This window comes from Melampsora larici-populina (genome assembly GCF_000204055.1).
Source record: "Melampsora larici-populina 98AG31 unplaced genomic scaffold MELLAscaffold_1, whole genome shotgun sequence".
NCBI classification, from domain to species: Eukaryota; Fungi; Basidiomycota; class Pucciniomycetes; order Pucciniales; family Melampsoraceae; genus Melampsora; species Melampsora laricis-populina.
In genome coordinates, this window is record NW_006768765.1 from 2,600,282 (window position 1) to 2,616,970 (window position 16,689).

At 38.7% G+C, this 16,689-nt stretch overlaps 4 protein-coding genes across 4 annotated transcripts; 2 read left to right on the forward strand and 2 right to left on the reverse strand.

The window, feature by feature from the left end:
- Nucleotides 1-721: 721 nt before the first annotated feature.
- On the reverse strand, nt 722-1,073 carry MELLADRAFT_87046 (uncharacterized protein; the record flags this gene model as incomplete). The annotated part of the gene is made up of 2 exons (XM_007403905.1): nt 722-1,002; nt 1,061-1,073. The coding sequence occupies 2 exons, from the start codon at nt 1,071-1,073 to the stop codon at nt 722-724; spliced, it is 294 nt and encodes a 97-aa protein (XP_007403967.1).
- A 4,527-nt stretch (nt 1,074-5,600) lies between these two features.
- On the forward strand, nt 5,601-9,537 carry MELLADRAFT_101314 (uncharacterized protein; the record flags this gene model as incomplete). The annotated part of the gene is made up of 6 exons (XM_007403659.1): nt 5,601-5,604; nt 5,700-5,764; nt 7,032-7,122; nt 7,366-7,542; nt 8,879-9,045; nt 9,409-9,537. The coding sequence occupies 6 exons, from the start codon at nt 5,601-5,603 to the stop codon at nt 9,535-9,537; spliced, it is 633 nt and encodes a 210-aa protein (XP_007403721.1).
- A 378-nt stretch (nt 9,538-9,915) lies between these two features.
- MELLADRAFT_101315 (uncharacterized protein) lies at nt 9,916-11,376 on the forward strand (the record flags this gene model as incomplete). Its single annotated transcript, XM_007403660.1, has 5 exons — nt 9,916-10,212; nt 10,287-10,382; nt 10,453-10,530; nt 10,611-10,691; nt 10,771-11,376. The coding sequence occupies 5 exons, from the start codon at nt 9,916-9,918 to the stop codon at nt 11,374-11,376; spliced, it is 1,158 nt and encodes a 385-aa protein (XP_007403722.1).
- Nucleotides 11,377-12,037: 661 nt separating this feature from the next.
- On the reverse strand, nt 12,038-13,853 carry MELLADRAFT_114914 (uncharacterized protein; the record flags this gene model as incomplete). The annotated part of the gene is made up of 5 exons (XM_007403904.1): nt 12,038-12,840; nt 12,958-13,005; nt 13,072-13,151; nt 13,261-13,357; nt 13,482-13,853. 5 exons carry the CDS (start codon nt 13,771-13,773, stop codon nt 12,422-12,424), a joined length of 936 nt encoding a protein of 311 aa, XP_007403966.1.
- Nucleotides 13,854-16,689: the final 2,836 nt, after the last annotated feature.

A 16,689-nucleotide genomic window follows, 5' to 3' on the forward strand; every position in this document is an offset into this window, starting at 1 on the left:
GCAGATTTATAAACTCACTGGCGCGCAGCATTTCAACTTCCACGCACAAAGACCAACCAACTCAGAGCAGTTCCGTCGAACTACATTCTATTTTCCCTGCATGCAAGCAGAAATATATACCGAGAGCTTTCGTCATTTGGATGTATTTCTGATTTAAAATCTGCGAGGTCTCGTTCTTACGTAGCCGTAGGGTTGCGCCATCAGGGAACTGGTAGTCTAGGGAGAGGCAAATTTCTCAGCAATGCAAATCCCATAGAAAGGCTTCCAATATAGACTCGGGGATTTGTGGCAGAGGCAGGACAAAATCACTCTCAAAAATAATTTATTAATACAGAAAGCAAACTAACTATCATTGATCCATTGATTGGTATTATCAAGTATAGTATGAGAAGAGATATATAAATATTCAAGCTGTCCATAAATGAAGATTTCAAACAAACAAATTATGTGAAGAATTCTTGTGAAGTTAAATCAATATATGAATTTATTGTCAAGCCTACATCTGTTTGTAAAAGTTTCATAATCAACTCATAACTCATATAAGAACCAAATAAAGAAATAACTGGATCCAAATTTAAGACCTTGTACTGCATAGGTTCATTGACTGAGGGAAAAATTCAGAATGATAAAACAGATGTCAAAGTCAGTAACAAATCATAGAATAAAAAAAGAGGATATTATTATCAGGATAATGAAAGACATACCTTGCCTAAAAGGATGATCACCAGTCTACTGCTTTTGTGTACGGAATTTGCATGAGTATTTTGGGAGCTTTGATATATGGAGTCCCACAGTCACCAGAAGCAAATCCATCCACAGTTTTGGGAGCCAGGCCAAAGTCCGCTAGCTTGATCTGGTTGTTGGCATTTATAACTATACTGTTGAGCTTGACATCACAATGAATAATATTGTTAGAATGAATGTAATCAAGAGCACTACCTATATCCAATAGAATTGATCTTGCTTTCTTCTCACTGATTTCCTTCCCCTCAATAAACTTAGCTTCATTGTGAATTGATGTGGTTATATCCTTGTCTTCTCAATCAAATCTACAAATAACCTTGATTGCACATAGAGATCCTCCAATTATAGCTTTATGAACTGAACCAAAAGCACCCTGACCAATCTTTGGCAAGGCTTTGATATCAGGGGGAAATTTGAGCTTGGCTGGCAAAGTACTTGTGTTCAAAGGTGGAGAGTTGATTTCAGCACTTGGATTGGAAGGTGGAGTATGGTTCACAGTAATTAAAGGCAGGCAAGAATTTGGTTGACAGTCGTCGGAGTAATCAAGGAGCATGGATGGATGAGTATTGATTTGAGCACTTGGGTTGGAAGTTGCAGCATTGTTGTTAGTAATTAAAGGAGCAGGAGAGTTTGGCAAAGAGTTGTTGGAGGAATCAGAGAGCACAAATGAATTAAGTTCAATGCAATCACTTGAGTTGAAAGTTGGAGTAGCTTTTTTAGTAATTAAAGAAGCAGTAGAGTTTGGTAAAGAGGTGTCAGAGTAATCAGGGAGTATGATTGGGTGGAAATTGATTTGAGCACTTGAGTTGGAAGTTGAAGTAGTGTTTTTAGTAACTAAAGGAGTAGGTAATTTTGGTAAAGAGTTGTTGGAGTAGTTGAGGAGCATGACTCAACGATACAAGGTGGTGAGACCAAATGTGATAGTTTATTGAAGATGGAAAGAGGTAATAGATCAAGCAAAGGTGGTAAGAGTGTTGTTCAAGTGATGTGAGAATTAAGGATACACCTTGTAGATGGTTAGAGGAAACCCAAAGGATTAAATAGACAAGATGTAGCGCTGAGGCCTTGGCTGATCAGTAACAATCAAAATACATAAGCAGATGCTGATTATGTGTCCTCAAAATTCAAAAAAATGCAAAGGCTGTACAGACTTACTTCACTACAGTTGATTCCACATCTGATACTGATAGTGATTTATATCCTTTGAACATTATCAGAGATGTGACCTGAGGATCTTTCATAATGTATACAAAACATCTTTTGAAATGTGATTCATATTGTAAGAACATATTCAAAAGAATTCACCCTCTTGGAGTCAAGAACTGACTGGAGTCATAGCCAAGTTTTCAAAATAAAGAACAAGACAAACCAACTCTTGTTTATCAAAAACTAACAAAGCGGTCTTTGGGGGTGCAATGGTCAGAATTTCATGATGTATGACTCAACTGTGATTTTTGTGCTTGTTCCTCAACTGATGTGCTATAAAGTCACATCTCTCTGTTGGTTTAGCAAAGGATCTCTCACAGATAACTTGATTTACAGTGTTGACTTCATTTGCTTTTGCAAGGTCATCCAAGATATGAACAATAAGTACTCCTATAGAGATAGCCACATGTTCTTGAGTGATGAAGTGAGTTGCACAATGTGTTCTAAATTATTATAAAACTTCATCAGTGTATAGCAAATGCTCAGTATATCATATTGTGCAAAACCAAGATACATTTCACAAGCATAAAGAGACCTGTAGCCTTTCCTATTCAAGGAAACACATTTGAATCTGAATGAAGCCAAATCCCATAAAATCAAAGCTAAAGGCCAGTTTGGCTACTACAGAACACAATATTTAATTGTATACTACACCAAAATCCATGTCTTTACCTTGGTCAAAACCACATATGGGGTCTTTACTATCAAGATATTTGGACAAATTGTATGAGGGCAGTATATCAACAAGAATCATCATATGTCCTACTTGGACGGATATATCTATATGCCTCTTTTTCTTCTTCCCTCTGGTAATTGTTTCTTTCATCATCTATATCAGCTCCCTTTTTGAACTTTTCCATCATGACCTGAATCGTACATTTTGTGACACTTTATGAATTCCTAGCTACCTGGTTGTCTCTCACCTTGGAATCACAAACACACATGCATCAGGAGTAGTTAAGTCAGAAATCAAAGCTGATTTATGTCACAAATAACTCTGGCTGAGGGTCTCTGGAGGAACAAAGTGATGTCTCTTACTAGTAAGGATACAATCAATTCATAGTTGCTATCAAACAGCCAAGTACAACAAACAAGTCATCAAGATATCCAGTGACTTCTTTTTACAATTTTTGGTCACCCAATTTCCCCATTCACAATATTATCACAATATTACCATGCGGCCTTTGGAGAGAGTGCAGGATGATATTTGCTCATCAGGTGGTAATCTTGGATTGAAGTAGCCAATTGGGCCTTAAAGTAAGTACAATGTACAGAGTGCTTATAATATTCAAGCTACTTCACACAATGATGATGCAAAAGAAACCTCTATCATCACAATGTCAAGTTAAGCAAGGATACTCCTACATCTAGATTTCCTCCACCTGCTCAATTGTTCAGGAGAGCCTAATTGTCACAGTGTTATTTGTTGATTGTCTCAAAAAAGATTTTGAAGGCAAGAGTAGACCTTATGTACAGGGTGCCTGTTATTATTAGTGTGGGTGTACAGATGCACTAATCTCTTTGCTCAATGTACGCAGAAACAGAGTAGCTGCAAGCATTACAGCACAAAAATTGCTCCGGGCGTAGTTCAACAACAATATTCCTTGTCAAAGATATTGCTGTTAGACCAATTATACAAATGTGTCTTCATCTACTCCTAAAAAAGGTCAGGCAGGAGTGATACAATTTCATCTTTTGGTCTTCAGGAGATAAAATATCAAAATTGAAGAGATCCCCTGGTTACTCATTTTCAAAGCCCAATATTTATTGGACAATGAGTGCACTATGCCCAGCACCAATCATTGGAATCACCTTGGGGATCTGACATGAGGGAACCTCTCCAAAAGATGTGAGTTTGCAGGTGAATGCCAATTGGGGGCATCTGTGGTTTGAAGTACTTGCAATGGATCAATCATCATGAGCTTCAAAGGCGCACACTTCAGCCATACGGTGAATGCATGCCCATAGCCCCTGTGTCACTGGGCTATTCAGCACGCACAAGCACAAGTGCATCAGCTTGCGCGGTGCTGTTTACCTGACCTGTGGCAGGCTGTAGTCTATATTAATTGGAACGAGTCATGTTCCTTTATTGTTGAGGCTTCTTTTATTGCTTCGCAGAAGTTCATTGAAGCACTATTGCTGTTGTGTATGTTGTTATTGTCCAGAATATCTTGATCAAAGGTTTGATATGGCAACTTCTTGCTCTGATTACCGGTTGGTTGGTAGACCCAAGGCCTAGGATCGAACTAAAGATGAAGGACTTGATCGAGAATCATAATTAAAATATTAACTTCATGATTTTGTAAAAGTATGTGTTCTTCCACTAAATCATCATCCTAACTTCCATTTGTTCTGGGTATTCTAGAAGTTGTCAGCGTTGGACATCGTCCCTTTGATCGCATTGATAATTGTGAGTTGGCTGAGAAGCTGAGGGAATTTGCTATATTAGCAACTAAAGAGATAACAATATCTCCATGACCGATAATGAGCCGTGAGACAAACCTGAGGGAATTTGCTATATTAGCAACTAAAGAGATAACAATATCTCTATGACCGATAATGAGCAGTGAGACAAACCTGCTCAGAGTGATGGGTAGAAATCGGTGAAGTAGAAGAGTACAGAGTAGTCGAAGTACAACACCTATTTATACCACAAGAATCACTTAGAGACGGTCAAAAGTACAACACAGCAAATGGCATCGCAGGATGAGTAAGAGGATGATATCATAGATATGAGACGAGTAATCAATATGAAAAGAAGAAATAAATAAGAGATTAGATAACCCAACACTACGTCTGATATCGTACTTCAATTTTGATCGAGATCCAAACAACTGCATAATCCGCGGAGTCCTCGAATGGAAGCCCCGAGAGAAGCCCTTGAGTGAATGCCCCAGCAGATTGGATCACTCATCAGTCCGTCTGAACCTTGACAGTCAGGGCACACCACTTCTCCTCAGCTTTCCACACAATCGGCGTCAACTTACTTCAACTTCACAACTCGAATATCTTGCTCTCGAGATGAGTGCCACGAAACCCTTGCCAAAGATCTTGATGTTACATGGGTCAGTTCTTACTCATATGGCCATGAAACTAGCATGGTATCTCAACATCTGATAATACGAACTTTTTAATTCGGATTGATATCAAAATATTAGCTACAGTTGAGTTATACTGGGTATGATCACTATTTTCAAAAAAACTGTTTTTCAATCCCCGATAACCGTTTTTTTTGATAAATATTTTGGTTTTTTGTTTGCTATTCACAAATGTATCACTAACGTTAATGATGTAACGTTTTTGAATCAATCCTTTTGAACGCGTAACCGGGCAATGAATGAAAATCTTTGGGAAATGATAAAAAAAACTTCTCGAAATCAAATATCAAATGATTAGCTCAAAATAGTTCAATTTTTTCGAAAAGAGTACACTGCGAAAATAATGTATTTTTCCAAGGTGAAAAATGATTGACATAAATGCACAAAATGATTAATAATGCAGAATTAATGCAGAAAAATGCAGAATTAATGCAGAATTAATGCATTTTTAATCATTTTGTGAAATAAATGTAATCATTTTTCACCTCGGAAAAATACATTATATTCACAGTGGTAGCAGCTATTCGTAAAGTCTGTCGTCCTTTTTGTGAAATGGGTCAGTCGATTTTTCTTTTTGTTTAATTAACAAAAATATGTGAAGTTTTTCATATGATATTCATTCTTAACTAATTCATCGGAATGTTTTTTTAGTTTTTGTGGATGCTCCTCATGTGATTGATGTACCAACAGTAGGTGCAGGCGCGTTTGAAAAATTTGTCAGCCGGCTCATCTGGTGAGAATTTTAACTATATCCAACCTTTGGTCATTCCTGAACGGTGTATCTAAGGGCCCGTTCGGCTGCTTTTCGAAAAAATCGTTACACAAAAACGATTTTTCGATCTGCCCCTTTTTCAAGGGGCAGATCGAGAATTTCATTTTTTGGCTTTTTGGTTTACCGAACAGTTGACGGTAAAGGTCAAAAACGGTCAACGAAAGATCAAAATGATCATCGTTGACCATTGATCACCGTTCAACTGTTTGGTAACGTTGAAATGAAAAGAGTCTTTCGATTGAAACTTGAAATTCAATCGAATCATTTTAAAATCCTTTGTTCCATCCATCACGGTCATCAACGACCAAAATCATCGTTCTGTATCATCAGACTTCACTTCACGTAAATCAAAGCATCATGGAGCGTCGTTCTCGCTCATCCCTTCAGTCTCTCACACCTGAAAAGTGCGCAAAAGATCAAAAGTTGCTTAAATTGCAATTTCTAAAACAGCTCCTTGCTGTTCAACAGCAACAATTTCAAATCTTTTGCTACCGAGACAGGACAGCTAATCGGACTGATTGGAAAGTGATAGAAGACGAGACTAGTGCGAAGAGAGACTGATTGGTAAGTGATAGAAGACGAGACAGGACAGCTAATCGGACTGATTGGAAAGTGATAGAAGACAAGACTGATAGTAATTGATAGAACTGATTTCAGATTGAATAGTGTGAAGAAGACGAGACTGATCGAATGGTGCAAAGAGAAGGATAGAATTGAAATGGATATGTTCAATTAGGAGAGGGATGATGGAAGGCCACATTCAGAATGGCGGAAGCTGAGTGATGGAACGGTGATCACAATAAAAAAGGGAATGAAACGAAATGGAAACGAAGCTGAGTGACGGAAAGGGATGTGAAGGAAAGAGATGTGAAGGAAATAAAAGGGCATGTAGAGAGAGAGAGAGAGAGCAAGGGAGGATTGGAGTTGATCGATGGAGATGAAGGGATGGGGCAAAAACAGCCTCAAGGCTGTATTTCAGAATCGATGATTTTTTGGGTCAAAAGAGTATTTGAATTTGGTAAAATAAAATTCCCGAACGCCGGAGTTTTTGTAGAAAACCAAATACGGTTTTGACCCCAAAACCGTTTTTGGCTTTGGTGGGGTATTTGGCCAAAAACGTTTTTTGGGGTCCAGCCGAACGGGCCCTAAGCTCTTGAACTCAATTGACTTATACTAAATGATGACTTTTCTTCTTTTGATTTCTTTCAGAGACTGATGCTGAGTTGATACCTCGAGCTTGGTGGTCATCAAAAGAACCTGAACAGACTGGTTTGCCTCACAAAGTTTATGAAGGTTTAGATGGTGAGTTTTTATCTTCTGGTTATATACTCAATGTCTACATCACGGCGTAACGTATGTCCTGATGCTTAAACTTCTTCTACACTTTCTATCAGAGACCATGAGATTTTTGCGGGAGGTTATTGATACTCAAGGACCTTTTGACGCCTGCTTTGGTTTTTCGCAAGGTATTGTATTCAATTCACATCCCTCAGCTCTCTCTCATTTGACTGAGCACTTGATCGCATACCTTTCTGGATGACTTAGGTGCTGCCTTGGCTGCAGTTCTCAGCTCTGTGCTAGAGTATCCAAACCTACATACAGCTTTTTCGGATTTAAAAGATCAAACCGATGGTCAAAAGGCTTTTAAAGCTGTTGTTTTAGTTGCAGGTTTTAAACTTGATCTTCCACCTGAATGGTACGGTGTAAGACCAGACTCGGATAGTCAAACCCTCCAGACTAGAAGTTTACAGAGAATTGGAGGACTGCCGGAGGTTGGGATTCGCGGGAATGGGAATGGCCTGTACGACCCTGTACTCATTGCCACGTTTCAGTCCAGAGGTTGACTTCTTTGTAAACATTCTTCCCATCGGCCTGCACTCATTGAAACAAATTGAAACTGTACTTTGTTCATCTTTTTAATGCTTTTTGAGTGCAGTGATGCAGTGCGCAACATATGACTATCTCAATTTTCAATGATGACCGATCATTACTTTCTCCTGTGAGTAGATCACAACATCCTATGAAGGTCTTATGAGTTCTTTCTTCAAATGATTTCATTTTGTAAATAAGCCAATTCTTCACCAAAAAAATAATACTGAAATGTATTGATCAAAACTTACTCTCTATCAACAATGAATAAGATACCAGCATGATTGACCGACCCAGTCATGGAAACCAATCCGATGAATATACGACCCAGTTGATAGCATAGCCTGGCCCAGCTGAGCCATCTGGTGCAGCCATGCTGCTCAGGGAAAGATGAAATACATACGTATCGCAAGTTGATCGCCTGTATGCATGTCAGGCGTAGCTGAGCAATCCACTGTCGACCGGCACGATTAACTTGTGATATGCCTAGCCCAAGGCATTGTAGAGGCCTTGCATCTCGGCAATGAGATGCAAGGCCTCATTGAGCGCACAATGTAAATAAGAACGAAGCAATGGTTGGAAAGTGTCTTTCACTAAATCCCAACATTGCTATCACTAATTCTTCCTCCAATCTTGCCATCACTTATCATGCTTTTCACGACCTTTATACACAACCTCCGAACCGAAAACCCTTCACTTTTCCAAACTCTTCACATCGAGGACCTTGCTCAGTTCTTATCGCTCGCATCTGACCTGGTCAATCGCAACGCAGAAGGTCTCGGACTTCGAAGTGATAGGAGGCCTCATCGATTCCTTGAAGACAGCCTTCCAGTACGACTTGTCACTTCTCTACATGGTTGTTAATGCAGTTTTTCAAAAATGTCTGACGCGTTTTGGGATGTGTTTGAGCTAGTAGACTAGAGCGCTAGCTGGAATTATCAAGACAGTAGCCTTGCCGGATTGGGTGTTGGGTATATTCTGTACGTCAATTCATTTGTACAGTACCCAATCCCAATCCCATCCCATTCCCAATCTCCGGCAATCCTCTGGTGCTCCCGAAGTTTACACATCTTAGGACGCACAGATAGTATTGTTGGCACCGGTAAGTCACCGAGGTTATTAAGATGAGGTGATTGAATTCACGATGGTACAAACTAGATTGATCAGATGTTCTTGGTTTGATTTTCAGATCGATCGGAACCACTCGTTTCAGCTTTTATGAATCCTCGTGTTGAATGGCATGATGGAAGTCATTTTGTGCCATCAAAGAAAAGTTGGAGAGATTTCTTTTGTAATTATGTTCAAAAACTTGATCAAACAGATGAATCACTTATACCTAGTCCTGGACAAACGGAGGTAATGAGTAATGTACCCAAAATGTAACCTTTGGTGGATGGATCTCTTGGCTTTTGATTTTTCTCGGTAAATGATTCTATATAGATTATTTTGATGTTTGAATTTCCATTCTTTGTAAAGTAAAACAATAGATAGAATGTCCATAGGTCAATGTTGAAATAAGAATTTGAAGAAATCCTGTCTCCAATTGAGGGATGAGATCAGTTTGCTAGAACTTTACGGATTCATGACTATGGTTTTCATTTATACTTTCTGTATATGGTAGCTCAAATCACCAAATTCTTTAGATATCTTAGGATATGAAGGATGTTTCGTGGCAAATCTCACTAAATAATTTGAAACAAATGTTTCAATGGTCCAAAGTTGATAATTCAGAAAACTTTCGGACAACACCTCTTGGCGTATGGGGACATTCTACATTCGACAAAGCAACAATGTATCTACAATCTTTTAGAACAGATGACGCCGAGAACACAACACAAATCTTGGTGAAATTTTCTATCAGACTCAAATAAAACTGACTATATAGCAATTGAATAAGTGAGAATCAGATGACCTTCTGACTGGATATGATGCTGTTTGTGAATTGATTTCCAATGGAATATATAGCTTTGGATAGCTCTGTTTGTGTTTTCTGCTTTCTTCTACAAATCATCCTGGTCTGGGTCAACAGAACAGGTCAACAGGTGAACCCTCACAAGCCGTCACACCAGGTCACACCCCAGAGTCCAGTCTCGATCGTTTAACTTGTAACTCGAGTACCGGATCGGATCAAGCTGAGGGTATGTACCGTGAAAGGTTTTCTTGGCAAATTCGAAATTTACAAAAAAACTTGACTGATCCTCCTCAAAGACTTCACAAAGGCACAAGATGAAAGACCAACTCTTCATTTTCGATACTTCAAGTGATCCGAAACTAAAGAAATTCTCAAATAATCATGATACTTCAACTTCAAAGGAAACATCAACACCTAAAGCTTTACCCATTCAATCCTCATCAACTTTATCACCAACAAAACCTATCGATCAACCACAAGATCGATCCATCGATTTCGATTTAAACGATTCTGCACCTTCAGCTCGTAGATATTGGAAAGAACCTACTGGGATCACTTGTACTATTTGTCAGGAACCTGATCATTCGGCTAAAAATTGTGAACATGAGTTGGTATGCAATGTGCTTAAAATGCTTTGAATATGTTATAAAAACTGACTCGGATACGCTTTTTTTGAAAAACACAGTGTTTAACTTGTGGTGCAATAGATGAACATATCACTCGTCTTTGTCCTGTATCTCTTGTTTGTTTTGCTTGCGGAAGTCGTGGTCATCTATCCCGTGTCAGTTTCAATCAAAATCAACCAAGAATATCTTTTACCCATACTTACTTTTCTGTTTTATCATATCTAGCATTGTCCATCATCATCCGAAACTCGTATTCTAGGAAAAGATTGTATAAAATGTGGATCAACAAATCATCTTAGTTTGGTGTGTGTTCAAATCAAATCAGACCCAACCTGTAATAAGTGCTCAATGAAGATTTTCTTCATAACCTTGGTGCTATTTAGAATTGTCCTTCGATTTGGAGGTGTTATGAAGAAATCAAGATTCCAAACCGGAAACCCAAATCATTGGTCCCATCCTGTTATGTAAATCTTCTACTTGTCTTTCCTCGTTCTCTATCACAAGGATACTAACCTTTTTCCTTTTCTATTGATTTTCACATAGAATTGTGGTGATAATGGGGATCATTTTGGTGATGAATGTCCATTTGGTCGACATGGTCGATTTAGACCCGAACCATCGGCTTTTTCAATACGAGCTTATCAAACTGATCATCATCGACATCATTCATCTCATTCTCGATCAAGTCGATATCATCATGATCATGACGATCGTTATACGCTTCCTCCTCCACGTGATTCTGATTATAGATCACATGATCGATACTCAGACCGACCAGCACCACCATCACATCAATCACGTAGACCTGCACCTTTACCTTATGAAGAAGAAGAAGAAGATTGGTTCTCGAAACGAAATCGAACAACTAAAAAAGACATTCCAACTGGACCATCAAAGAAACCTTTACAAAATAAAAAGAAAATCATAACAGATCATTGGGAACCTAAACATCCATCAAATCCAAATCGAAAGAAAAATCAATCGATTTCAAATAAGATTGAAATTAAAACTAAATTGAATAATGGACGTGATCAAAGTCAACAGTCTGGAAAGAATGGAAGAGTAGAGGAAAGAGAAGCTGGAGATAGTTCTTCAAATAAGAGAGATAGGATAGGAGGAACTTATAAAGGAGGTTATACAAGGAGATGAAAACGTGAAAAGTGTGTTGATAGAACCAGGTGGGAGCATCATAAATTCCTTATACAAAAGCAACCAGAATGAGAGATCAGAGCAAGTTGATTATCAGCTTTGGGCAAAGACAGATCTCATTGAAACTTGGTAATAGCTTATCTCTGTGTACTGTCTTGAAGGTATCATAATTAGAGTGCTCCATTGTAGGAATGAGTGGGAGGTGATATGTTTGATATAGAGCTCGATGCTATCAAAATCAAATAGGGTTGGACTACAATGACACAACTTTTCGCAAATGGAGATGGAAAGTGATGTTTATGGATTGCTTTGGGTCTTATAGATCTTGTAGGATAAAGATATGTAATTTTGATTCATGGAATAGATTGATAAACCTGAAAGTCTCAACATAATTAGGGTTTGATTATGAGATGGCACACTTGTTCAATCAGTTTGGCATATAAAAATAGTGACAGCTCAGGGGAGATCCACAAAGCAAATGGCAGATAATTCTGATGTAGAGTGACTTGAACACTGCAATGAGGCCAATGTTGGCTGCCTTGAGACTATGCAGAAGATGGGTTGGCAACAGGTGCTATTTGTCTGCGCAGCTAGTAAATCATACTCTGTAGGAGAAGACTTGCCTCCAAAGAGTGGTATTTGTTTAGTCAGAGGGCCTGTAACAAGATCTTACACATCAAAGGTCTATTATAGGCACATACTGGGTTCTAGGTATTGAAGTAAAGAATGAATCTTTTTTTAGGTACAACAATCTTAAGCAATCTATGCTAGCAAGCCAAATAAATCATGTAGGTCTTGAAAACAAGTCAATTTTATACACTGTTCAAATTCAAAATAAAACAAAACAAATCTGTGTTAAGCATCCTCGAAAGACATTTTAAGTGGATGTGTCAGTATTTTGGAACTTGTACAAAAAGAAGATAAGACACAAAAGAAAGGAATCAGATAGCTTTAGTTCTTGTGTTGGTAAAAACAGGGCGAGGCGATTACATGAGATTTTAGGTTTTCAGGTGTCTCCGAGGTAAGATAGGTGAGATATTTGAATTTATGAGCCTTGTCGTGCAAGAGGGGTAGTTGGAGGGTCATTGAGATCTTCATCATCCTCATCTACCACAAACTCTTCAAATTCGACTTGCCATTGTGGAGGTACGCCGGCTTCTTCATTCGGAAGCAAAGGTCCTCGCGAATCGTCTTCAAGACTGATGGCACCAGCTTGAGCCATGGTAGCTTTATATAGATATAATGACACAGAGCCACCGAGAATGGCTGAGCAAATGATATAAATAATGTTGAGAATAATTGTAAGGCGGTCCAGTCCTGGTGCGGATGAAAGTTGAAAAACTCTTGAACCAATGAAAACGTGGAGAAGTAGCTTGGGCGCAGTAGCTAGAGTTCCGATGAGAAATTGGGTGAGTGTGCAAGAGGTGGTAAGGGAAGCAAAGAATAGGTTCGAGTATGTGAAGGCTATGTGGTGCCAGTAGAGGATGGCAGATTAAGACATGATTGTCATAAGGAAAAAAACAAATCGAGAATTAGCTTCTGTTGATTGATTTATCTGTTTGATGATTAAAAGAAGCGTACGGAAAGGACAAAGCCTAATCAGGCATATCAATGGGAGACCTTTGAGACCTGTGAACGCAATGGACGTCAATTCGCAGATCATGTTCTGAGCAAGAGACTGATAGAAAGGCTTACCGACTGCTTGACGAAGAGCAGCAAAGCTTTTCTGTTTGGCAAGCCACTGTTGAAACCTTGGCAAGTTTCGACGTAATACACTACAATTCGATCGAAAAAGGTCCAAAGCGTGTTGTAAGCCAGGTTGCTCAGCCGTCAGTTCCATTTGTAATGTCAAGATAGGCTAATAACGATCTCGCAATCACTCACAGAAAGCTCACGGCGCTTCCAGAAAGACAGCCAATGGTGGCAACTATCCAGCCCCAGAACCAACCGTAGGTGAAGCCACAGAGGGTACTAAGCGTACCTTGAAAATTCAATTCGTACTTAATCAGGGCGCCGATCAATATCAAGAATGAAGGCAAGATGACATTCAAAGGATCTTCGAATCTTAAAAAACAGCATGAGGGTTGAGCCTGAGCCTAACTCACCAAAACCGATGACAGGAGGAAAACTCGAAACCGTGAGTAAGATGATAAGGTAGATCGGTCCAAGTGATGACATCCGCAGTTCGATAGCCCAGCTAGCCAGTGCTCTGAACACTCTTGAAGGGCTAACGATGAGAAGTGTACCGATCAAAAGGATATTGAGGATGGCATAGAGACCAACTAGTCGACGACCGATTGGTGTGAGGTTCCTATACCAATCTTGAAAGTTCGAATAAGCTTGCTCGGCTTGGTAGCGAATTGTCTGAAGACAATCAGAGTTTGAGATTGAAAACATCGTGGATTGATGTAAAATTGGTTTTCTTGAACTGGTTGACTATGGTTTCTGAAAGTTGAAATGAGGAAGTCGAGAGTTTGGGGAAGGAAGTTTGATGAGAAATGAAGTTTAATGATCAGGGTCATGGTCATGTAAAGCGGGATTGTAAAATACTCAGCAGCTATGACAACATGTGTACATACACCATCTCACTCTCACTCAATTAATCCCTCTGCTCAACAGCATTCAAGTACACATTTCTGGCTGCAACAATCAAATCATGAGATCAAAGCATTAGGACCCTAATGACTGAAAAATCGAATTAGATTCATGATATTGAGGCGTTTTCAAGCCAATCCTCAAACATCACAAATCACAAATGGACGATCGATCGAGCTCAACACACTTTCTGAGGCAGCCAAGGGTTTGGTCATGAGTTTCTAGACAACCATGCTATCTTTGACTTACAGCGAAGAGTCAAACTCGACGACATCTGCATCTAGGCAGAAAGTCTAGCATTCTAGATTGGCCAGTTGGCGGTGTGACTGCAGACCAGCATTGGACACAAGACTGCGTTTGTCAATCCACAAAGGTCAAATCGAGTTTGCAATTATTATCATATAAAGAACATGGCTTTGCACTCTCATACCTGTGTAGCTCAATGCGGATACAAGGGTCAATAAGAAATCATGAACACTTTATCATGATGACACACAGAAATTTGATATACTGAATTCTGGTGGATTGTAAGCTTTTAAAATTAGAAGTGAAATGAATAGGAAATCAAATTGGACATGGCTATTCTAAATGTAAAAAGAGTCAAAGAATGAGTATGAAGTGGATTGTTTTTAGAATTGGAGCATTGATACAATAGAATAGAAGAACTGACCTGAAGTGATTCTCAATGCTCTAATAAGGGGGCTCAAGTCAAAATATTTGCCGCCTTTTCTTAAAAAATCGGGGAAAGTTTTTTACGGTACCGTGCTGTAAAAACTTTTCCCAATTCATAAAAAAGGACCAAAAAAATTCTTTCGGATCTGCTTCTGAGCAGTAAATTTACGCAAATTTGCTGCTTAAAAAAATTTGGGATGTCGTATAACATTTCCCAATTTCATAAAATTTTGCGTAAATTTTATGAAATTGGGAAAAGTTTTTTACCATAAAAGTTGTAAAAATTTTTGACTTGAGCCCCCCTAATGTTGATTTTGGTAATGGTTTACGTTTGATCTTGGTAGTTTGCCACCAAACTGGTAAAAGCAAGATGATCATCAACCAAAAGCTCAATATGGTCTTGATTCTAACATCAAATGTCTTTTGTAAATTGGGAGAATCATAATTTGATGAAGGCTTTCTTGACATTGTTGCACTTGTTTGAGTAGTTGAGTAGTGTTGTCTGTTGACAATGATATGAACTTGAAGGTGTTGATTGATGTCTGGATTGTGTTGACTGCTCCAACACTTGCACCCAAGATGCATCTGCTTGGCCAGCTCTGGGGAGACCCGGAGGCATCCAGAACAGACTTCAAAACTAGCACTATGCAAAGGAAAACTGGTCTTGAGCATATTTTTGATGGATCCCACATGGGTCCGTACATCAGGGTAGAATGGTGTGGTTGGGAGGACTTGTTAAATAATCAGAAAATTTGAAAAACATTATAGTATATGCACTTTTCACTCGATTCTATCTTTTCAAGAGTTTGTTTGATGGTCAACAGGATGTTTTATTTCACAAAGATATATAAATTAATCATACAAATGATTATAGGTACATGCTAAATCTGCACAGAGTATGAATTTATGATGATCATTTTATACCTTACGTAGAATGAATCAAAATGCTCGAATGTCATGATTCTTTTTGAAACAAACCCAACACTTTCTGCTTCATCCCGACCGCAGTCCCTTATATCTATTCTACCAGTGTTCAAGAAGCAATCTGTGAGGTTGTTTATTTTGATTCTCCCTAGCTAGTCTACCAAAAGATATCACTTCTTCACACATCAAAGATTTTGATATCTAATCGTGATCTACAAGAAGCGTTGATCCCTCATATATATTCTCGTAATTTACTTCATTATAAAAAACCTTCAGTTCGATTCCTTTAAATTGACAAAAAACAGCTAGAGGAGATAATTGGCAATCTCCTGTTGATGCAAGGGAAAAATCTCGTTCGGTGGTAAGAAATGATAATGTCTTGAGCTTAGGAAATTGATCAGAAATGATTGAGTCTAAAATTTTTGAAAGTCGATTTTGTCGAAATTGAACAAAGGTAAGATCTGAGAGGGTTTTACAATTTGAAAAGCATTCCAAAGAATCGAGATCGGAAGAGTCCCAAATTTTTAAATGTGTTAAAGCCAGTAGTGAAAATTGATTAGAGTGTATTTTGTAGGTATCGTCAAATTCGGTTTCCAAGTGAGTAAGGTGAGGTGCCCAAGAATTGACTAAGCAAGATGTATTTGAAATGCAAAGCTCATAACACTGATCAATTATCAGATTGACTAATTTAGGAGGGCCTTGATGACAGTCTGTAGGGTTGTAGATCATGTCCACATGTCTGAGAGCAAGTGTTTTCAGTGATTTGAGATTTGAAAGAGATTCAAGAAGCGAACCATCATCTTCCCTTTCCATCTCCATGATATATTCAAGTTCGAGTGATTCAAGGAGTGGGAGATGTTTAAGAGGTTCAGTTAAGCACTCAGCGAAGATTGGTGCGTACTCGTGGCCGTGGATCTTTAAATGTTGAAGAGATTGAAGATCAGAAACTATTGCAGAAAGATTGCAACTCAAGTTGTGTATTTCTTGCAGTGTTAGTAAACCCCATTCTGGACTTCTAAGAGAGAGTGTCGTAAGGTTTTCGCACTGTGAAAGTACTTTGACGAGGTTCTCAGGACACAGACCAAACACAGTGCGAATCGCATAGTTTTTCAAAAAGTCGCG